The sequence below is a fragment of the Alligator sinensis genome, unplaced genomic scaffold (genome assembly GCF_000455745.1).
Source record: "Alligator sinensis unplaced genomic scaffold, ASM45574v1 scaffold962_1, whole genome shotgun sequence".
NCBI classification, from domain to species: Eukaryota; Metazoa; Chordata; order Crocodylia; family Alligatoridae; genus Alligator; species Alligator sinensis.
In genome coordinates this window covers 886,159-911,014 of record NW_005842404.1, presented here as the reverse complement: position 1 = coordinate 911,014, position 24,856 = coordinate 886,159, and the positions used below count along the sequence as shown (strand labels likewise).

Here is a 24,856-nt window from a genome sequence, read left to right as displayed (position 1 = left end):
TTTCCCTAAATCAGTATGATTTTCCTCAGTTGTGTTTCAGTGAATGAATTTGATTCCTCCATTTTAATCAAAGTATATTATATAGATATGTAATAGTCAGTTCTTAGTGTAACAGGCTAAATTAGTTTAATTACACGTGGCAGTTTTCTTTGCTTGTGATGTAATGTGAAATAAGGTCCTCCCACTCCCAAAAAAAGCCCAAGCCAATTAATAAAGCTTTTAAGCTCTTTGTCACAGGCCACCGTGGAGGTCTGCAGAGAAGAACTTTAATCCAATAAACATTTCATTTAGATCATGAAAAGAAAGCATGAGGAGAAGCTCCTACAAGAGAGGGTGTTACCAGCAATACTAACCATGAAGAGATGTAAGGAATTTGCCAAATTAACCAAGAGGCCTTCATATTTAACACATAAACGTGTCAAAACTCATAATAGAATAATTTAATTTGGGTTGAACCTTATATTGTGAAAATTCTAAAAAGCCACAACTGTTTTCTTCAAAGACTTTACTGTTGAGCTGGATGGACAGGGCAAGGGGAGGTTGTGAGAAACCCAGATAGCAAATAACACTGGCCGAAGTTGGTGGAAAAAAAAGGAATAGATAATTAGGTGTAATTAGCGTGTATGAATTGTTGTCTCCCTGCCCTTGGCTTGAATAAATTTAGAAGAAAAAACCCTAGTGGTGAAAATGCTTTGATGTAAGAAGAGTCATTGTGGTTTGGCAGCATAAAGGCAGTGTTTTATACTTCTTACATAATGGTTGTGATACAGAAAGAGTGAATGGACTCTGCACCCCCCAGCCTGCTTTACAGCAAGGACTTTTGGATTCTCTTGAAACAAAATGCATCAGAAGTTTTCAGTTGTTGGTAATGAGGTAGTGGACCTCATCAGAGCTAAGCGTAAGCCATCTTTAGCTTTTGTTTAGCTCTTAATCACATTTTTTTTTTTATTCTGGGAAATCTAGTTTCTTAAATCAACACTTTTTTTTTTTTTTACCCCTGCTGGCAGCTCTTGCAGGAGCAAAGGCTAATACTGGGAAAAGCCATACATATCGAATTTTAAAGAAGAAAAACAAGAAACAGCAGGTCAGCCTCATCCGGAGTGAAACTTCATTAAAGTAATTACACCACGGATGAATTTGACCCATTGTTAAGTATTACACTTTAGATCCATTGTGAAATGCTTCCAGTTGTGTTCTGTTTAGCAGTAAATATTGCTTATTTGAAAACCATTAAAGCCACTAACAGTTAAAATACTAGGCTTATGAGTTGTATGCATCTTTAAATGTTTTTTTTATTTTCAAAGCAATGTCAAAAATGTATCTTTGATGCAGATCTCCTTCAATGAGTGAGGTAAAGTGAGAGATCTTAGACTGAGAGTAGCTCCTACTACAACCAGCATATTCATTAGCTTTCTTCCCCCCACCTTTACCATACTTCCCCAAAAATGAAAAAACAAAAATCTTTTAATTTTGATTAACTATCCAAAATATTGTGCCTTGTATTTAACTTTAGTATGCATTCAACTGTTTATTCAACTTTAGAATATTTTTGTTACAGTCAATACCCACTGTTTAAACTAGAACTATGTAGTTTACATCCTACTTTTAGGTATACCTTATTCATAGGTGAAATGTAAAATAAATTGTATCACAGTTTTAAAATGAATCCTATGGCTTTATGCAGAAGCTAGAAAAGTGTGATTTTTGATTTTTTTTTTTTTTAATTGTTGAAATTTTAGGACAACACCTCCAGGTGATAGAAATCTGTAATTTGCATTAACTGGATTCTGCTTCTGAATGATTCCTCTGTTAAACCCAGGTTAAGGCTAAAAGTGCTTCTCTAGCAAGTCTAAGATGGAGACATTAAAATCTACTGTTTATTTGCTTAGATGTTCCAACCATTATTAAAGCATTATTTAAAAATACACATACATAACTTGCATAACTTCCAGGAACAGTAGGTGCATTTTGGTTTAATATAAAGTGCAAAATGTAACGAGATGACATGTTGAAAATCATCCACAAAGTTTATTTTCTCTAATGTGTTTTTAAAATTGTGACACGCATAGGACTTCTAAATCTCCTGCAGTAATCTGCAGTGTTTTATTATTTCATAGTTATTGGAAAAAAGGGGGGAAAAGCCTCTAGAGAAAGTAACATTTCAGTTAACTTTTTTGAAGCATTATGAGTTGTACAGAACAAGTAGCCTTTTGTACATGAAGTTGATTTGAGCTATGAAAGGCAACACCTGAATATTTCACAGGACTAAATAATTATGCCTGATTGTTTTTTTCAGGTATAGGTCACAGGAAATTCACTTAGGGTAGAGTATGTACAAAGCTAAGAAATATGCAGATTTTCTGTTGTAGGATTGTGTAAAAATTATTTACAGCTAATACTTGCATAAAGGTTAGAAAGGTTGATGAAGTGATATTTAGTTTTGCTTTACTATTCACTGCATGTCAGAATGTAATTATGACTGATTCATGAAACTGTCTTAGAAACGAACCATCTTTATTAAAATGCTGATCAAGATAAGAGTTGACAGTAATAAAGAATAGAACGTTTTAGTCTTGTTGCTTTTGAATGATTGCTAATTACCCCAGAGGTCATGTATAGTGCTTGTGAGGATTCATTGACATTTTCTTTCAAGTCTACTGTTTCAACAACATCTGAACATGAAGACAAAAACCGAGTGCATATTGAACAATACTTTGACCAATTTTTTCTTTTGCCACAAAATACCTGATCATTTCTCTTTCTTGTTTTTGCTGTAGCAAATTTAGATTCTTGTGAGTCTACATACTATAGTGTTAGGTGAGATGCACATTTAATATTTTTGCCCATTTTTAAACCTAAACAAAGCATGCAGCCCTCTCCCTTCTTAGGGTCCTACATCCCATGCTTGCTGTGCACCTCAGTCTGGCTCTATTTCTTCAGAAGGTGGACCAAGTAGAGAGAGAGCCATGAGCAACCAGCATACTACTTATGTATATCCCAACAAGATAAAAGGTGGAGTTAACTTATGTTCTGTACTGTCTTCAGCAGTTGGACGTTGGCCTTTTTAACTATAAATCCTGAATACAGACTATGGTTGTCATAAACTGAAGATTTTAAGGCTGCCCATTGTAAATAGACTAGTATTAAAAAATCCAAATCATGAGTTTGGTGGCCCAGAAAAACAAGTTGTTCATTAAATATATGCCTACTTAATTCTTGTTTTATTGTAGTTGTGAATAGTTTCCATTTTAATGATATTCAAACTGAAAAGCATCTATTAGCCTTCTCTTGATATTCCTCAGACAGAAATTTAAAACCTAAGAGTAAGGGCACTGCTTTTAATCTAAACTAGATTTGGGTAAAGACTGAATACACCAGCTAAATTTCAGACTTTGCCCAAGAATTTTAACTGTATTTATTCTAGTGCTGGTGGTAGACTTTTAGGGCATTTTCACATGTGCTCTGGATTGGGGGGGCCTTTAATTAAAGTGGCTTGTTGAAAGAGCTTTAGTTAAAGCACCCCTGCAGCCATTTTGAAGCATGGGTTACCAATACATGAGACACGGAAGCTCGTTGGAGTGTGCTAAATAGTATGCTCCAGCAGACTTGACTAATTGAGTCTGCTCTGACGTGCTGTAATTACCTGTACGTGTACAGGCACACTAATGGTTTTATTGATTCCACGATGAGAGAATGGGTTTTTTTCTTTTCCTTCAGACTGGGAAAGGAAAATGGAACTTCTGGTTATTTCATAATTTAATGGAAGGAGAGCGTATCAGTAATCATAGACAAGGGAGTCTGAATCAATAGTGTCATTTATTGCTGTATGCTTGTTTGGATGTCACCTTGTGTGAAGGAGTTAGATATTGAGAGTAGGATTGAAAAGGGAAAATGAAATCTAAATCGGTAGCCGTTGATATTTTATTCAGAAAGTTCAGTCAGAGTTGCACTTCTCAGGCTTAGCCTTGCTTTGATTATGAATAGTGGGTGTTCATGCATGTTTCTAAAACTTACTACTGGTGCATGTGTAAGTGCAATTGCTTGTGCTGGGGGGAGAATAAGCTATTTTATCATTCTTCTTTTAGATATAAATTTGAGGCATCAAATATATTCACCAACAAGTTTCTGCAATGTCGATTTTGAAGAAACAAGTTGATTGTATGTAACTTGTTCTTAAATAGTGCTGTAAAAAAGTACACTATCTATAAAACCTTATCATAGAGGAACAGTAGCCTATGGGCAAAAATAAAATGAAACCACAAGCTGGCTTAATATCAATTGATTGAAAATTTAGACTGAATCTCTAGCTATTTTTCAAGAGTGAAGTTTTCAAGAGTAAACTTGGTATAAAATACTTTTCTAATTTCCATTTTCTATGATTCTTCATTATTAAGGTAGTGTCACAATTTAGGCCATATTGCAGTCATTCAGAATGTGATTATTAAACCTTAGGCCTTCATAATGTAAGCATATACCCATGTGTTTAATTTTACGTGAGTAATAACAGTGAAGCTCGAAGTTGAGCATGTGCATAACTAGAAATACTTAAGCTCAGCATAAGATCAGGGACATAGTTTGCTCTTCTGCATGTATGCTCCAACTCTGGATTTCTATTCTGACCTTTATTAAATGGTTTTAAGTACCTCAGGAAGTTGATTGGATTGCTGTGGTAATTGGGGATAAGGTTTTCCCAGCACTAAAAGATACTGTATTCATATTTGATGCGTTTTAGTGTTCAAACAGCTTAGTACTGCATAATATAAGAACGCTAGCTTTCAAAAATTCATAAAGAACATACAGTGCAGCATATACATTTTTGTATTAAAATGTGTGATTCAGATGTCCATCAATCATTTTTAGTTCATTTAAAATATAATAGTGATTACACATTTGAAAACCAAAGTAAGAACAGCTGTTCTAACATTGATGTTTTTTAACATCACCTGTCTGCTAAATATTTGCTTATGTTCTACATAAGCAAGTCTCCAATTTAATAATTTCTGACTTGCATATGCATTATTATAGAGTTAATGTTTTAAAATTTAGTTTTAAGAATTTATGTTGTGTCCTGGGGAAATATACAAGTCCACACAGCTTATCTTTGTGAACAACATTCCTTGATGAGAGATGCAACCTACATCACTTTTTAAGAATGTTCAGAGTTAAAACTTATTCGTTTTAAAATATTGTGGGTATATGTTAAAATGAGTTTAGAAGTTCTCTCTCAGAATCTATAATTCCTTATTTCTCTTTTTTTTTATGAACGGAGATTAGAAACCCTTTGTAACAGTGGCTTTCAACCTGTGGTCCACAGACATCCAGGGGTCCTCAGACTATGCCTGAGGGGTCCACAAAAGATGACTATGATCAATCAAAAGTATGTGAATACACACACTTAAAATTCAAAGGGGTCTGCACCTTTATTCAAAAATGTTTAGGTGTCTGCGAATGAAAAATAGTTGAAAACCACTACCTCTGCTTTGTAGAAATATTAATGAACTTATTTCTTCAGGTTTCTCTTGTTCTTGGAAAATGTTTTTCCATCTTATGCATTTTTGATACACACATAAAAGACTAATATATTATAAAATGTTAACACTTTATTAAGTGGAATTTTGTAGCTTGAGAGACTATTTTCTCAGACAGATTTTAAAGTGATGGTACAGGGGGATCTGATGTGGAATCCCAACAATAATACTTCCTGTCATGCTGCACATGTATGGCAGGAGGCGCGACTATGGGTTCCTGGATCAGAGCCCATTGCACATTAATGCTGGTTCAGGGGGAGCCCGATTCTATGACACTATGAGAAAGGGACAGCAATTACAAAATCTGCTGTATATTAAGCTTGGGCGAGTTGATCTGAAACTTTTTTTGAACGTATATATTCTGTGATATATTCTTTGTATTTTGATAATAGGGTAGCTGATATGAAATCCACATGTAAATAATCCAGGAGTGGGGAAAATGTGGCCCATGGGCTGGATCTGGCCTGCCAGGCAATTTCATTCAGCTTGCAGGAACCCACCAATTAATTGTACCTCACCCAGGCTGTGCTCCTTGCTCCCACCCTCGTGTGCGGAAGGGTCCAACCCAGCCAGCATGCACAGCTTCAGGGCTAAGCTGCTGCTGCCGCTACTGCAGCCACCGATAGCATGGGGCTGGGGCTGGTGGGAGCACAGAGCTCGGAGCCCGCTCCCAGGCGGGCAGCAGGTGACCAGTGCTTGGGTGGGCAGGGTGTGGCTGTGAGTGTGTAGGGTGTAAGCCCCCCCCCCCACCCCCCACCCTGCGCGGCTGGTTGCAGGGGGAAGATGCTGCTCTAGCACCTGGAGATTTCGTTGCTGGGGGTGGGGTATAGGGGGCAGTGGGCAGTGACCGCTGTGGAACAAAGGAAACTAGGCGCTGAGCTCAGCGGTGCTATGCACAGGGGTCAGGCAGCAGGCTGACAGCCCAGCATCACAGCAACTTCCCCTATGCCTGTTGTGTGCTGGGCTGGGGGAGGAAATGGGTGTGTTTGTGTGTGCATGTCTTCTGTTTCCTACAGAACATCACAAAGATGTACCCCTGAGCATTCACAAGAAGGGATGTTGGTCAACCAGAAGGGAGGAGGTACAGTGCTGAAAGAGTAACAGCTCATGGATGTTGAGGTCCCTTCTTTCTATTGGCTGGGTGGGAGAAAACCAAGAGAAATCAATGATACAGGGACAATATATTTAATGTTGGCTCAAATAACATAATTTTAGTTTGACTCAAAATGAGATTTTTTTTCTTTAGGTGTAGCCACCAAAATGAAAGAGTTCTTATTCACTCAGCCTTCTTTTAAAGTCAACAGTAGAAATGTTCTAACTGTTTAGCTTGCTCCCAATATTCAGTACAGAGGAAGAACCAGCTCCCAAAGAAAATTAAGACCTGGGATTTTGCTGGTGGACCTTGTGCCTGTAAGAGAAGGAAGGGTCTGAAGTTCATCTGAACTTTTTACTTTTCAAAAAAACTTTGCTCCTCTACTTAACAAGCTGTTGTACAGTATATGAGGCACCCTCTACAGGTTACAGGGATTGTGCAGTTAACTTGTTAATTGTGGAATTACCTTGAGACCAGCTACATGTGCAAAGTACCCATCATTCCATAAAAGGCTCCAACCAGCTATAAAATATGTACTAACATTATAGCTGTCTGCTATTGAGCTTTAATTTGCAGCTGGGAGCCCCATCAGCTGTCAGGGCTCCAAGCTACAGGGGTGCACCATGCCCAGCCTGGATGGGCATCCCACAGCTGAGGGGACTCTCAGTCTCAGCAGCTGCCAACTCTGGGTCCCAGCAGCAAATGGACACAGAGTCCTGCAGCTGCAGTTGCTGGTTGCCAGGACCCAGATGGTGGGTGAAACTGCTGGGGCTGGAGGATTGCGGCAGCTGCAGTCTCCCAGTCCTGGGGGTATGTGGGATGCCCAAGGAATAATTTGTGTTGCATGGTAGGGGGCACAATTGTACGGATTGTGCGTTAGATTCTATCGTACCTTTACCTGCACATGTAGAGGGGCCCTTGATATCACAAATTTTAAAAACATAAAACACAATTGCAGTAACCAATAGTGCTTAGAGGATGTTCTATTCAGACAGCTGTTGTATATTTAATAACTCTTGACAGTAGCTTTAGAGCTATTGAAAGTGTGATTTGAATCCACCCCTTATATGGTTGAAGTGTCATGGCCTCGTCTTTAGCACAGTTTGTGTCAAGTTGTGCCTTTAAGGCTTCACCTTTTTTCCTTTTGGAGTCAGAAGCTAGTCTCCCACTTCTATGTTAATGAGTGCATGATAACTCTCTATTTTTAACTTACTAATTACATTTTCAGGTTGTAATTGTATTTGCCCTTTGTATACATAAATACATAAACCAGTTCAAAATAAATTGCATGGCTGATTAATTTTATGCATTTGAATTGAATAGGGTAAGAAGTCAGCTCTGAAATATCCCCATGGTACAGAAAATTTGTTGAAAACCATTAGTAGTTGCACAAGGACAGATTAGGCTAACTGCAGCCTTGACCCCACATGTATTTATTTAGGAATAAAAGTAGGAGAAGTCTATCACAAGCAAATGAACTCTGAAGTTTAAAACTCCATTTAAAAAATGTAAACCAGTGGTTTGGATTGTGGCTTTGTCAATTAAGTACTAACAATCTGAGGACTCCAGTTAAAGTTCTTTTGCTGCTGATTAGGATTTCTTGGTGGTGATTAGTGAATGTGAGAATGCAATCACATCTGTAGGGTTTAATCAGTCCAATGATGGGGAAGTTAGTTACCCAAAGAGAGAGAAATTAAAACTTGTATAATTCCTATTAGTCTTTTTAATGCTAACAAAAGTTGAAGGATAAAAGGTAGGGAAGTCTGTGACCAAGTTTTTAAGAACATATGTGGAAATTTTAATAAGTTTTATTCCAGTCCTAAATGCATGAATTTAAAGTCTTACTGGAAACCAAAGTATAGAGATTTATTGCCAGTCCACCCACTCCATGATTTCATTTTTGTACTTTTGAACAATGTGCGTGGTCTTTTTTTCTTTTTGAAACCACGTAGGTATAGCCCTTCAGTAATTTTCTCCTTCTTTAAATTTAAAAAAATGTAAAAGCCCTAACTTCTGAATTGATAACATTTTAGTGTAGTTTTATTTCTAGTATGTACAGCATTTCCTTGTCAGAGTTCTTTGCAAATGCTAACTTTGTCTTCACAACACTCCTGTGAGATTGGGAAAGAAACTGTTATCCAGTTTGAAAATATGAAAACAAAACATGATGATAGGATCATAGGAGAGTAATGCTGGAAAAGACCTCCGTGAGGTCATGTAATCCAGCTCCCTGCTCAAGGCAGGATCATCCCTGATTAAATCACCTCGGTCAAGTATCTGTTTAACCTGCTCTTGAACATACCCAAGGATGGAGATTGTGCTAGTGGGGGTGGAAAGCACTGGTGTAATGGTACAAACAGCCTTCCTGCTGCCATCCATTATTAAATGTCCTGTTTGTTCGCTGCTGTTTTGCACAGATGCTAAGTTTTGTGTAAATAACACTGCTCACAACAGAACTCGCATGTACTGCTTTGCTACATCAGTTTCTATACTATTGTCCAGAGCCTTTATTTGTATTGCATGTTTTTTCCATGGTTGGCACCAAAGGCCCCTGTCCTTAACCTAGGCTTTATTGTGCTAGCTGCTGCTTATGCACATAAGTAAAAGATGATTCCTTCCCAAAGTAGCTCACAGTCAGATTTTAACAGGAATTTTGTGTTTCAGGGGAATCTTTCCTAGGACCAGACAGAAAGATAAGGACATCCTTTTCATAGCTTCCCTCTCTTAGTTGGAACCCTGTGGCTTATTGCCAACCATTGATATATGATGAGGAGTAGAGCGTTAGACTGGCAAGCCATGGCACAAGGAGACCGGTATTGACATCTAATTCACTAAGTATTGATATACAGTAATTAATAATCTTCTGCTAAAGATATAAAAAAATATGAAATGAGACTGTGAATGAAAATTCTGATTTGTAGTGAAAGAAGATGGAACCCAAAACATGGGAGATTCAAACAGGACAACAAAGATAACTATTGTTGCTTTGACAGAAAATCAAGTGTGAGCTTTAGCCATTCTGGTGAGAGAAAAATATATTGACTTCTAAAAAGAGGTAGACATGTCTCTGCCACCAGCTGGCCCCTACAGCTGTGCCTGTATCACATGCCTGGTATAATGCAATGCTGCAGAAGCACGCTGTATATCAAACTGTCATTCAGGTCCCTGAAGTATGATCTAATGGTGGTGGAATCCAGCACATGAACAGAGCAAAGAAGATGGGGTCCCACAAGATACATGCTTTAGGTTCCTAAAACCTACTCCCTGGATATCAGTCTCATTAAATCTTACCATAGTTTGATATTTCAGTTGGTTTGTATGTTTTTGTCTAAGGACAGACTGTGAACCTTGTATCAATCATCCTGTAATTACCACCATAAACCATGAGCAAATGGACAAAAACAGGCAAAAAAACCCCCGTATGAACCTGCCACAAAGGTGTTTCAGATTGTTATTTACATCCACAGTTTTAAACTTCATATGTTTCCTTGCTTGTGGATCAGCTCAGCTCGCAGTATTTATAAAAAGGTAAATTCGCCAACAGAAAAGCAGTGGTTTATAATAGTCACAGGCTAATGTGTACTTCTGCCAGCTTTGTTGTTCTACGGAGTCAGACCCTGCTCCTTTCCAGCACTCTGAGGGGTATGTCTACAGAACAGTTACTTTGCAGAAACAGAATCATTGGTAGTCAGACCAGTGAGACAACACCACTAAATTACCACAGTGTGGAGTGATCATGTTAACCACAGTGTTTCAGGTGCACTTCTGCTTCTTGGCCCTACTTCAGTTTTGTTGCAGCAAGGCAGCTTCTAGCCCAGTTCCCTGGAGCAGTGGGAGATTTTGCAAAGCTGTCTAGAAGCTGGAAGAGATTGCAGGAAATGAGAGGCCAGACTCCCAGAATCCCCAGCAGAATTCCCATGTGTTTTCAGATACCCGTGCTGTTTACAAAAGAAAAAAAAGGGTGCCAATCAGAGTGTTATCAAGAATCCAGAGCATATCTACATGACCTTCTAGCACTGATACCTTTTGCCAGTATGTTTGTCTTGACTTTGAAGGAAATACTACAATGGTTTATCTACTTCTTGGATTATCTAAAATAATGAGGTGATTAGTAATGACTCATGGGAGTTGGGACTCTACTACCTTGTCTTGCCTAGCAGGTGGTATGGATAAAAGTGGAGGGAAATTTAAACATCCTTCATGTTCTTGTTCATGAAGCAGCCTGATAATATGCAGCATATTTTTCCAATTACTATATGTCATTCCATTTTTTATTCTTGTGACCTACAGGTCTATGTTGGCTCAGCCCAACACTGATTTTATAGCAGGGCTTTTCTCTTCCTGGGCATGTTTAAGTATTGTGTTTTCTAGAATTTTGTACTTTCAATGTTGATATTCTCACCATCTTTTTACTTTCTAAATTTTACATTGAAAAATGCAATGGATAAATGTACATCTGCAGAATCTTCAACACTGACCAAGGAAAAATTATAATATGATATATAGTCTCTTATCATGGTCCCCTATATGAACTTTTTTATTAATAAAGTCCCAAGGAAGTAGCACACACAGCAGAAAGAGGTATTGTTAATAGTGAAAGTAGTTCTTCTAAAAAAAATTAATATATTTTTTTTCTTCAATCTGATAATTTATAAATTAGACTTTATACTTGTGAATTATAGTTACGAGAATAATATAATTCTGACCAAACAAAGCTAATTGAACAGTTCTAGAGAAGCTTTGAAAAAAATCTGAAATACGAAGTATGGAACCCTGTTGAAACTGTTAATAATCTATTAATGTGCAGGATGGTGGAGATCTGGAAAAATCCATGAAGTTAGGTAGCATGTGGATTCTTGGAATCCTTGATTGTCTTAATGGTAGTGATTTACAGATAGATCGATCTACTTTATTGCTTTAATTATTTTATTGATTCACGATTATTTATCGGACCTTAAAAGGTTCCCTATCTTTCTCTGAAGGCCTCTCTTCATGTTCATAGCATTGTGGTTTCTGATTATTCAGCATCTAAAAGGATCTTGAGCACTTGTCACTGCTGCTGCTGCCACCACCACACACATGGTTTAGAACGAAAGATGATATCCTGACCTTGTTTTGGTTACTTGGAGTTTCACTGTCAACTTCAGTGGGATCGGGATTTACTCTAGTACTGTTGATTCTATGCTTTTTGCTAGATTCGTTGTGACAATAGGTTTGGTGACTAATCAGGGGGATGTTATGGTTGAAATGTGGAAACTTAAAGATGGTAAATGTTTATTTAAGAATAAAATTGTACGTTCCTTTTTAAGGTAAGACAGATGTAAAGAAATAAAACAGCGAATAAAGAGGATGTCTTTATCTTTGTTCTGTGGTTTGGTTTTGTTTTTAGCAAAACTCAGATTAGTTGATCATTTTAAAGGATTATATTTCTGCTTTGATCAAAGAATTAGCATCTTGCTTGCACAAAAAAGATTAAGATTCTTTTGCTGACAGAGTAGTAGTACAGTAGTAGTTTTAGGAGACTTTTTGTATTGCTGGAGCATGATAGACTATGTTCTATCTACAAACTTTCACTGTTTTCATTTTCTGTTTTATACATTCTGTCAGAACATTTTTTGCCCCATCAGACACTTCTGTTTGATGCCTGGAAAATAGATGTTCTCTTTTTGAGCAAACTTATATCAGTTTTCAGTTATTTTTCTTATTAATTTGTGAATGATCTCCAATCTGTTCAATTTTTCCTAAAGTGAATGCAAAATAGACATCATGATCTTAACTTGGAGCTACTTAGCTGCTGGATTGCTGTTAGGCCATCAGCATAAGTGCCTTCCCCTTAATGCAAAGAATTAGAAGTACAATCGCAATAACACTTTGCAGAAAGTAATCAATCTCTTCTTCTTTTTGTTCTTTAGAAATACTGCAACACAGTCCAACTTGATTCCGGAACAGACTACCGGAAACGGGTGCTTCCTGCAGCAGGGAAGCTTTACTACCTGTAAGTTGATTTATTGTGAGGTATTGCCCTTTTTTCTTCTTAAAAGCTGTTAATTTCTTAGTCAATAAGAGATTAAAAATACATAATACAATTAGCAATTTTTTTTTGGCCTTCTGGTCCATTTTGTACAGCACAACGCCTTGCATAATGCCATGATATTAACTTCATTAGTTAAATTTTCAATATCCCCACTAGCATCATTTATAATGTGTGACTGAATTAAAACTAATTAGATTTTTTGGGGGGAGGTGTGGTGTTTGGAGAACTGAAGTGACAGATGCTTTCAAAGTAATGAATATCCTCTTGTAAAGAGATTGCACAATTCACTTGTAATAGAAGAACATCCTTATTGTATTAAAGTAATTAAGTATTTATAGAAATTCTCTGACAAGGATTCATTTAATGTTTGGTGTTCCTATTTGTGGATTTAAAAAAAAAGTCTTATTATGACATATTATCTGTTAGTATTTACTATGATGAATTTACTTTAGCACTTATTTTATATTTGAAGATAAAATATTTAAGTAATACATAATAGAGACATAACTACAACTGTGGATGTATCAGATAGAAACAACAACTTTTTTAGTTAGAATGTTGGAACCCTTTTGTATCACAGATGTTTGTCTTTTCCAAATTGCTGCTAGGGTAAGCTATCATTAGATCAGTGACAACAAGAGCAGCACAGGCAAATATGTTTTAAACAAAAGGTGTTGTTGTAATACCTTTTTGCCTGAAGTATAATTTCAATTTAGCACCAAAGGATGTTTCCAGTGACAAAAGTTTTTGAGCATTTTGGGTTTCCCAGTTTGGGAGACGGACATCTTAAAATTATGTTATTATTAGAATTACAGTTGTATGTTGATCTGGAAAAAGCTAATTAATACAATTACAGCAGTGAAATTATTCTTTAAATATGTACTTTATAAAAAAAATTACAGTGGAACAAAATTTAGATGCTAGAGAGTTTTTCCTTTTTTCTAAGTGTCTGGTATTGGCATGCGGGGGTTTAGGTTGTAGCTGTGTTGGTCTAAGGATATAGGCAGACAAGGTTCCTTGGGTGAATTTGATATCTTTTATTAGACCAACCCAAATGGTTGGAGAATAGTTATTAAGCAAGCTTTCGGGTTCAAAAACCCTTCGTCAGGCTCAGGAAGCTGCAGCAGTTGGTGTGTGCTCTTCCTAGGACTAGGCATGTCATCTGCAATTACAGGCTCCTCAAAAAAACCAGTTTATGTGCTAGGATGCATATACATGTTAGGATGTATGGTGAGTGCCCTGTTACAGAATAAACAACAAGGACTGAAGATACCATATTTACTCAAATATAAAACAAGGGTTTTTCCTCAAAAGCCCTCATCTAACATTTGCATACAAGGAAACCTCTTTAAATACACAGCTGTCATTAAACTGCCGCCAAAAGCAGCAGCTCAGTAATGGAAACCAACTATGGAGCTGATTAAATGCAGCCAGAACTGAGCATGACTATGAAACACATGGCCCATATTGATCAAACATGCTGATGGGAGCCTACCACAGGTTTGTAGGGTATTTGTTGTTAGTTTTTGCAAAAATATTTATTTCTGTATGTATAAATAGATAGATATATAACTGTGCATTTAGCAACCTGTCTTGTGACCACTATGGTTCACTTGACAGTCCAAATCACACGTTTACAGTTACATCATTCTTAGTCCCATTACCAAGACTGCGCTGTGTACCCGTGTTCCCACGTGCCCGCTCACTCATGCACCTATCACTGTCACCTTGAACCCATCACAATTATGCAGAGGACTACCTCAGTCCCCTCCCCAACTTCCCCACCTGTTTGCCCGTTTCTTTCACTTGTCGTAGTGTTCATCATGAATGGGAGCCTACCACAAGGATAGATTAGTGCAGCCTATCTGAATAAGATACATGGCAGTGCCCATTGCACGTAGTCCTCAGTGGTGGCTTTTTTTCCCCCCCCCAAGTCATGGTGAGGCACAACATATGTTTTGACTTCTACACTCCCACAGCTGAACTGTGCCTTTCTTTCCCACTTCCAATTATTCCTATTTCTTATTTCTTCACCAGCCTTACATGCCTGACAAACATCACCAAATGGGGCCTCAAATAGTTTGCCCTGTCGCTCTATTTCTCATATAATTAGTGTGGTCCCACCCTCTATGAGGTGGAACTAGACCAGGTTGCCTTGCACCTCATCTGCGTATAAATGTTTGGAGCATCCCAGGAGTCATGACAAGAATACCTGGTTCCAGTCATAAGTGGACCTAATTAGCACATAGATCCTTGGGGGCAGTGTCTGGAGTACACACACATACTGAGCTGTGCTGAGCTCTGGAATCACCATAGTTTGAAACATTGTTGACTCTGCTGGGGCCCATCCCAATGAACTATATGGTAAATTGCAAGCCTTTTGGCTTTGGACTAATACCAAGTGATGTACAATAGGTAAGTGCTAATTTTTAAGTGTTGCTTAAAAGTGTGTTTATGGAATAGTGATAAAACTTGCAGCAGTTTCAAAAAAAGGTGACATGCATCAATTCTGGATGAACTAAGTGTATGGATACTGTATGCAAATTACTATAGCTATGTGTAATTTCAAGGTCATTGTTTTCAAATTTGCTTCTCATTTCCATGTGCTCAAGGAGAGCAGTGTCTGACAGTAAGCAAGGGGGGAAGGGGCTGCAGGGGGAACAAGTTGAAGGGAGGCATAGGACAAGGGGAATACTGAACACCGCCCCCTCCCTGTATTTTCCTTGCTGTAGCAATAGGAGAGGGACAAATTCAAGACAAACCTCCAGTAATTCTGTACCTGAAAATTATAACAAATTTATAATTTTTCTCTCTATATAAAATATAATCATTGGCAGGTCATCTTATAATCAGGATCATCTTGTATTCAGATAAATATAGTAGTTCCATTCACTTATCTGAGACTAGGAGTAGATCAGTTGCTTAGTGAGTCCTTGAGGTAAAGCAATAGAAAGCAAACAAAAACAAAGGAAATCCTTTATATGTCAATGGAGATAGGTAGAGATTTCATTTTCCCTACTGACCACCTGTGTGGGAACCATATCATTTTTAAAATTGTGTATGAGGACCTCTGGCCTTGCAAAGCCAGTGTTAACTCTTCTGTCAGGCCTGCAAAACATTTGCAGTTATACCATATATCTTTGTTGCTTACTTCCCTCTCCAGAATTAACCAGTTCTTACACCCCTGCTTACATAGCAGTATTCATTTTGATAAAAAAAAATTGAGTAAGTGTGTCCCTGAAAATTGGAAACATCCCCAGGTTCAGGGTGGAAGTTAGGGCGGTAGTCTTCCAAGCTTCATCTGAAATAGGGTTGCCTATGTAAAACAAAAGCAACATATTGCTTGTAGTAGCATGATGACCCTACTGAGTACTAGAAGTTTTGGATTTTTTTAATTATGCATGTTAAAATTCTCCATAAGATTATTTGCGGAAAGTGTCTGGGTTTTTTAGTACCATAGAAGTTTGGAACTGAGGAAATTTTTCAGGGGATGGTGGAAAGAAGGATCCATTTTACCATTCTATAATACATCGTGCAAAACTTTTATTTGTACAGCTCCTTTTTATGTCTGCATTTAGAAAAAATGTGACCTCATAAAAGGTTTGTATGAGCAAAACATTTTAACAGAAAGTGCGATTAAAACTTGCAAACCTCTTTAATGGCCTTCTGTAGATGCTTTATTAATATTGTATATGCCATTGACTAGAACATGACTTTTGTTTCATTTCCATTGGTTCCAGTAGGGTTAACTGTGACCAGCTTAAGCTGTGTTTAATCAGTGTTAAACACACCTTATCCCTGTTTATCCTGAGTGCAGGACTGTAGATAACGTCAAAAATGACTACTTTAGCTGTGTTTTAAGACTACCCAATAGATGCAAACATACTGGGAATGACACTACAATGATCACTTAGAAAAGGAGCGTTTAACCTCCAGCATGCATGCCACAAGTGACCATCTCTTTGTCACACACGGGAGTTGGAGGAGAGGTCAGGGAACAGAAAACAGAGCAGCTGATCAGGGAGGGAGAAACAGGCAGAGCAACAGATTGGATAGGGGAAAGTAGCTAATCAGAGTGGCATTCGGGGAAGTGCAGGGCTTAATTTGTAGCATGCATGTTAAAAAGGTTGGCTGCCACTGACTTGGAATTATTTTTAAAAACATAATCGTTATCTTCCCCCAGAATTTATAGAGTCTGTTCTGATTTTAAATATGCAAATAAATATTTGTTAAAACTATTTTCCATTCATCTTCAAATGGTTAGCTTGTCATCTGTGTTACAAGAGTCCTGTCCAAGGCAAACTTCCTTGGTTTCACTCCAACGGCTCCATTTTCAGAAGAAATATTCTCAGGAACTCTGCACAAATATATATCCAAAAGCAGTTTTCATGCACTTCATACTCATTGTTACCATTGAACAGTAGCATAGATGTTTCACTTATGCTTATCTTTTTCCTGGTTTGAGCTAGTTCATTTCTATTCTCATTTCCTTGTAGTAATGCACCACTGAAATATTATTATAAACAGATTCTACTTTTAAATAAAACGTTCAGAAATTTACTCTAAAATAGCTTCCATTCAGCAGCACTTTTAAGTGTTACTCTTTGAAAGGGTGCTTGAGGAAGTTGTCACTCCTGATTCTCCTTTATGACTTCATGGTATATGTAATCTTTTTTCTCAGAAATACTTGAGGCTTTTCTCTTGTAAGTTTACAAGATTTTTTTTTTGTATTTTTAAACTTAAGCTCAAATGTACTTGCAAATTGATTCCAATGATGTGTAGTTAATGTGCTTAAGAAAATAATCATATTACATTACTGATTATAATTTCTCAATTAGAGAAGGCCTTTATTATCAGTGAAACATCAGCATATCTATGCCTTTACAAAATGTACCTTTCACATCAGAACTATATTTAGTGTGTATGTCTACACATGCAATTAATGCTATTTGGCTTTACTGTGCAGTAAATTAATTTACAGCACAGTTAGTGCCCGCACATGTAAACGGTGATGCTTTAGTATACAATAGATTAGTCTACTGTGAAGTAAAGCATCTTGTGTAGACACGGCCAGTGTGTGTCATGTTGGAAGCACTTTATACCTAAATTTTAATTTGAAGGTATGTAATAGCTTTTAATTACTATTGTCAGTTTCTAAATTCTGATGAGCATATTATTTACCCTTCATCTTTATAAATAATGTGAGGGGAAAAAGGCCACAAAAATGATCATAGTTGTAAACTTGGGGCCTTTAAATGGTGACTTCTAACTAGAATTTTTTTTAAATTCTGTAATCAGACAAATTGCAAAACTCTTACAGTGGTCACAGATGAGTAGAAAGTGTATTTGGTTTCTAACAAAAGCATTTTGTGTGAAACTGCTTTTTATAGATGATCTTTTCCAAACAATCATCAAAGAACTCTCATAAAGATATTGATATATACAGCAGTTGCCATCTCAGATCTGTTGATTTAATTTTGATAAATTTTTGATCTGCATAATCAGTTGACTTGATTTTTTTTTTTAATACGGCTTCAATATTTAATTTTGCTATGTCCCCTCTTAAAGGTTTCAAAGGATATTTCTTTAGATGCTTGACTGCCTTGCCTTGTCTATTTGCTCTTATTTTGCATGCCAGATAGAGCCAGAAGCCTTTTTTTCTCATTGTGTACACATAGTGTTAATGGATTTGCAATGTCTGTATTGCCTCATTACTGGAAACAGCTCAAAACACAGAAGTCTTTCAGTGTATGCAAATAAGGCAGAATCATCTACCTGAGAGTTAATATTCTCTACTTTTAAGTGTATTCTAAATCTAATGTTTGTATTTAGAGCATAACATCCTGTTCTTTTTTTTGTGGGCAAAAAGCTAAGCAGGCTCAGGCAGCTGTTTGATGTTGGCTTCAAGTGTTATTAATTTCATATTCTATTATTCTTTTCACTGTAGCACAAGTGAAGCTGATGTGGAGGCTGTCATGGATAAGTTGTTTGATGAGCTGGCTCAGAAACAAAATGATTGTACGTAAGTTAATTTCTCTTGAAAGAGAATACATTTAGAACACAATGCCCAATCTCCACTGACCAATTAATAAGTTCCATTGCTGTATATGGGTTGATGCCACACTCAAGTGGCAGTCATTGTATCAGCATTTTGTCTAATTTATGTGTTGAATCATGTGCTATTATTCATCAAGCTATGCATTTCCTATCTGTAAGAGATGAATTTTATAGTAATTATCCAGACAAGATTGAGTCTTTGTTCATGTTCCCATAGTAACTAGACCAAGGATTCTAAAAGTGCAAGGCAGAGAGCTGAGGCTGAATAAAGCATGTGGAACCATTGCAGACTTCACATTTGAAGAGCTGTGTGACAGAGTGAGTACCCAGTCAAATCTAGATCAGTTAACACTCAGTCTTTTCACAGTTTTTTTTTTTTTTAACTTGATATTTGCCCAACTACAAGTAACTCAAACTTTGAAGCTTCTAAAAACTCAGGGAAAAGATTTAAATTCAAAAGGGAAAAATAGTTAGCCCTGGAAAAGGGCAGAAAATGTTTGTAGCTCACACTTAAAGGCAATCTAGGATCTAATTAAGAATCCGTATAGAATTATGTGGCTGATATAATAGTTTTGTTTTATTGGTTGAATATTAAAATATATCCGTATGTCAATAGAGTTATCATGATGTTAAGATTTTGAGAGAACTTGATGCTCATTCAAGGGGCTGATGGCATTGCCAAGCACCGAACAAATGTGTGCCAAGTGTCTTCCAGCTAGGGTCATTGCACAGCTCAGTCATGACTAACACTAGTTCTGCTATTCAGTCTTGTGCTGCTTCTAAGCAAAGATGGTAAACAGCTCCTCACTCCATGCTACTTATAAGAAGTGGTCATAAGTTAAATGGGATGCATCTCATTGTTTTACACATGACCTAAAGTTTGAAGATGCATGTCCAGAAGCAAAAGTGTAGCCCACTGAACACTCATTTGGCTTCTAAAATAATAATCTTAGCTTGTTAAGTAACTGGATTTGTAAGATAGACCGATAACACATATATTATTAACGTTTTTTAGCACTCTTTGTTAGAAGATCCTTTTTTAGTTGCTTATGTGATGCTGCCAAATTTTAACTGTTTGGGCTATTTTGACTCGGTGCAAAGGGATCTGTGTATACTGTTTCCTTTATGCTGAAGCCTTCCTCCAAGAAATTACATGAAAGCAAAGTTTAAAAGAACATTAAGGATACAAATTTAGGCACTCAAAATTTGGGATATGCCAGGATTCCCTGGCCATAAGCCTTAATTAATTCTGTTCTATATCTGAAGTATGGTAGTCATTCATTACATGATCACATACAAACTTTTTAACACAGACCCTCTGTCTTCCTCAAGGCACAGGATGGAATGTGCTTGTGTGAACACATTGAATTTTCTGTACTAAACTGATAATTTGGTGTGTGGCTCATACCTTTTGTGACATACCATTCAAATCATGCTCTGTATACAGCATTATTTATTTCTTCATGGAATTGTCTACGGTGCTCGTCACTAATATGAGAGTTTCACAAAGGTGAATTCATTCATCCTCTCAACATCTGTGTCAGGTAAGGTGGTACCATGTCTGTTTTGCAGGTGGGAATTAAGGGACACAAAATGTCTGAATTGTCTGCTAAGTTTGGTTGCCTGACTTGACATGCCAAGAGCCTGATTTTTTTTCAGTGAATGTAGCATTTAATAGTATTCATATATTCAATATACAATTTCCATTGGCATCAGTTGCCACTGAGTGCTTATCATTTCAGCAAATCTGGCACCCACAAAATGGAAAACATGCAGTTAGTGACCACCTATGAAAAAGTTTGCATTAATTGATTTATCCAACATTACATAGTAACTCTGCAGCAGAGATAATTTAAATTCTCCAGAGATGACTTCAGCTGCCTGAACCATGAGACCATCTTTTCTTTTCTTTCCTGCAATCTCCTGATGTACTTGCTATGCACCTTGTAAAATAATACAACCTCGATTCATTATGTGAGTGCTGTTTCTTATGTGCTCTCAATAAGACAGCAGTATTGTGGAAAAATAGCATCTGATCTTGGTAATTCAATATGGTATCATAATTAAACTCATGGCCAAGTAAGATGGCAAAGAACACTTTAATTCTGGAATTCCCTAAATTTGGAGCATTCAACTTTGCAGATTCAGTGGTCTTTTAACCTAGGCAATTCCTTAGGAATTTTAAGAAGTAAACTAAAAAACTTGGGAATTCCATTCTGAAGAATCATATTGACCTCTGTCTAGGATCATCAGTGTGGTTAGGAACTTTTGGTCTACAAAATACATGTCTGCTGTGTGAGCTAACAATAAATGGACGCAAGAGTAGATTATGGAGGCCAGCTTGCTAGGGCAGTGGTTCTCGATCAGGATGGCGCATGGCTGCCACTTCAGGGTAGAACAACCTTGTGCCTGTTTCTGTGAGATGCCATGCAGGACCAGACCAGGAAGCAGCTGTGGCAGGAGGGGGCAGCTAAGGGGGACACGAGCCCCAGGCACTGACTTTAGAAAAGGACCTGAGGTCTCCTCTGCCTGCTGATTTGTGCTCTGGGCCAGCATTTGCCAAGCACAGCGGGCACTTCTGTGGTTGCCCACCCACTCTGGGTTCCTCCTGCATGCTCGTGCAGCTCACAAGTGAATCGGCAGCAGGGTAAGTGACAAGGCTGCAGTAGGGAGTGCGAAAGCAGCCCTCAGTACAGATTGGGAGTGTTTGGGAGACAGCAGGCATTTGGATGCTATGGGGAGGTGGTGCAGAGAAATTCCTGGAGCAGGGTAGAGAAGGGCAAGGCGGGTGGGAGGGTGAGCTACATCACAGCAGGCAGAAGGGGAAGCAGGAGAGTGCCCATCATATTTGGGAAGTGCTGGCTCAGGGCCCAACCCTTACTAGTTGCACCTCTAGCAAGTCAGACCACACACATTGTAGTAAATGCTTCTTCTACTCCTGCTGGGCTCAGACAGGGTAAAGCAGCAATGCTTCAGGCTCCAGTACCAAATCCCCCAGCTGGGGATTAGGCCCTGACCTTCTCCCAGGGTGCTGGGTGAGCTGTGCCATCAGTTGCCTAGCAGATAAGGACCAGGTGTCATTTTTGCCCTGGGAAACAAAGAAGCCTGCCTTGGCATCTCTCCACCTTGTGAATCCCTGTGGGACCCCCAGGGTCCAATCCATGAGACTTAGGGCTCACTGAACAAAGGAGATGCCCTGCCCTCTGCACTCGCATGTCAAGGCATCATGTTCTATTTCTCTATGTGGCTACATGTACAGCTGATTTAATGGACCAGTTTGCTATAAGTGTGTATGTGTTTGTACATGTGTGCATGTGCACGTGCACACCATTACTTTAATGCACTGTAATAATTACACTTTTGAATTGCAGAGCCACTATACTCAGAAAAGTTAGGCAGGCGTGTTTTTTGTCTAAAAAAAATTGAGAACCACTGCTCAAAGGGTAGGACAAATAAGAGGTAGCCATGAGTCCCAGTGGTAAAATGGGTATCTGAGCAGCAGCAGAGAAACGTTGACATTTAAAAATCCTACACTCCTGTTCTACTTAGCCCCTGTCCCAAACCCTCCACACTAGTTCTTGCCGTCTTGTGTCACATTCTCCCTCCATTACCCTCTGAATTCAAGCTAAGCAGCTTTCAACTTTCTTCTTGTTATCCTGATACCATGACAGTGAGAACATGATCCCACGATCCTGTGAGTTGCAGATAGCATGATTTTGGAAGGAATTGCCATGGATCCTGTGCATGGAAGGAAAATAAATTAGTAGAGAGGGAAGTATGTGTTCATTGATATGTTCTTGTTCATTTTGTCTTCATGAGGAATGCTAGACTGGGGTTTTGGGTCCTGAATATCCCAGCTAAGAGAAGTTGATCTGTTTGTGTCACTGTCAAGACACAAGGATATTTGGATTTGGATCAAACCCATTGTTTGAAATTAAAATGGTTAATCTCTCCCTGTCAGCAGTAGAGTAGACCTAAGCAGTAAGACTTTATATTTAAGTCATTTACTAAATCCTTGAGAATCTGGCAGGAATGGCAAATGAGAGTTTTGAAGTGAGTTTACAGGATATGGTATGTAGTTTTTTCCTACTGGAAGTAGTAGAGATGGATAATAAAGACACCTGCTTGACCTGTGTTTTTCCTTTCTGCTGGTAGATACAACTGCTTTCTGGTGTATGAAGTGCAGGCTAGTAAATCATGGTAGAGAAAGATGCATAATTTAGAAGCATAAGTTTAAATACTACAATAGCTATGGAGAAAATAATGGCTTCTTGGGCAACCAGACTCAGAACTTATTGTCACAGACCTCACAAAGAGAAGATTTAGCAATATGGAGAATGCAAGACTTAATTTCAAGATTGACTGGGACTATGAAATCACTAATGACTGATATATAATATCATCCCATGTTGGAAGTGATGACATGGCCTCATCTATAGCTACACAGCTATAAACTATTTTGGAGAGCTAGGAACAGCAATGAATTTCCAAGTGATCTTCTCAGGGACTCTTCCACTACCATGCCTGAGGGAAAAGAAACAAAAAAAAACCTAAAGATAAGCTGTTGGCTCAGTGACTGGAGCAAAACTAAATATTTTTAATTTTGTGGAACATCAGAAGGCAGCTAAGTGGGAGAGGTGTTCTATGAACAGGACAGTCTGCATCATAGGTCAGTCTTAGCTGGAGATTAGCTTGTAGCAGCCAGGTTGATATTAAGTGAACAATACAAAGGAAAGATGATACCAAAGCCAGTGAAGTTCAGGCTCCTTATGTCACAAATAAATTGAACTGATGTTACAAAGATAGTGAAGCAGAAGGCAGGGCAAGGCAGCACCCTAGAAGCTAACTGGCTCAAACTGGCTTATAAGCTTTTGTAGGCCACAGACTCAAAGGTGGCACGCTGCCCTGTCTTCTGCTTCAGACTAACATGACTAACAACCTTACTCAGATTGTGAAGAGAACATTTCTCAATTGCTTTATATACAACTGTTTGCAGTCTGGTAACAAGCAGGAGGAAATGAAAAATTTAATTGATGAGAAGAAATCTGGTAAAATTTATATTATTGAAACCTACTGGGGTCATCAGAATGTTAAAATCCATAGTTGTAGACTGCTTGTTAAAATCCACAGTTATAGACTGCTTAGAGAGCATACATTGGATTATGGAAGTAGCTCAATGGAGTACTTATAACGATCTGTGATAGGCCACTGAATCAAACCAGATGTGTTTTTTCTTAAACATCTGTCTACAGTGTATATATAGAAAAATTGTATATACAAATCCTGGGGGATTTCTGCTTGGGAGAGAGATGCTGAAAATATAATTCAGCAAGTATTAAAACAAAAGGTCTAAAATGATAAATTACGATTGTTTAATATAAACAGAACTGGACCCGAGATGAAATAAGCTTGGTTCTCATTAAGATAAAGACGAATTAATTGCTCAACTGGAGATTGGTAGTTGGATTGGGACCAATGATTGTGACTTTATGACATTCAGTATGGCTGAAAATAATCCCAACTGGTAAAATTTGTCTGTGCTTCAAATTTCCCAAAGTTCAAGAAAACCGTAAACAAATTTACCTTGAAGGGAAAATGTTGACAACAAATGTGAATGAAACTCAGGAGCTCTTTCTTAAGGAAAAGGAGTTTTTTCAGTTGGCCAAAAAGCTGCCGATTCCCCGGACACCTTTTGTCTAAAAGTTTATCCTGATCCACTGGCAGTTAAGTGTGCAGGCCGCCTCCCGATCCCGTCCATGTCGCCATGTGCGAGCCAGGAGCAATATGTGGACCCGTCTTTGCGCACACGGGCTGTGCGCAAAGACAACAAATTCGGTTCTTGGGCCCCGGAGTTGTTAAGGCTCCATGGGTTCGGCAATTTCTTTCCCATGGAGTTGTCGAAGCTCCGTGGGTTTGGTTCGGCTCTCTGGCCCCGGAGTTGTTAAGGCTCCGTGGGTTTGGATCTTGAGTATATAGGATAGGGATACGTCTAGGATTGCGCTCGGCGACGGGGAGAGGCCAGAGGCTGTTTAGACCTCTGTTGCCTTCTTAAGAAATGCGTTGGGTTCGTAAGGATCCGCAGCGCTTAGAGATCTTCGCGCTCTCCCTCTCAGACTCCAATTGCTTTCTCTCCAACTTGGGTGG

The 24,856-nt window shown here is 38.2% G+C and overlaps 1 protein-coding gene across 2 annotated transcripts in view; it reads left to right on the top strand.

Annotated features, from left to right (window-relative positions):
* AFG1L (AFG1 like ATPase) overlaps nt 1-24,856 on the top strand; it is a 116,652-nt gene that overhangs the window by 51,607 nt on the left and 40,189 nt on the right. For both annotated transcript variants that reach the window (XM_025211401.1, XM_006029930.3), the window contains exons 8-10: nt 12,534-12,616; nt 18,603-18,673; nt 18,930-19,030. In XM_025211401.1, coding sequence (XP_025067186.1) covers nt 12,534-12,616; nt 18,603-18,673; nt 18,930-19,030 — 255 coding nt within the window. The remainder of the gene's footprint in view (nt 1-12,533; nt 12,617-18,602; nt 18,674-18,929; nt 19,031-24,856) is intronic.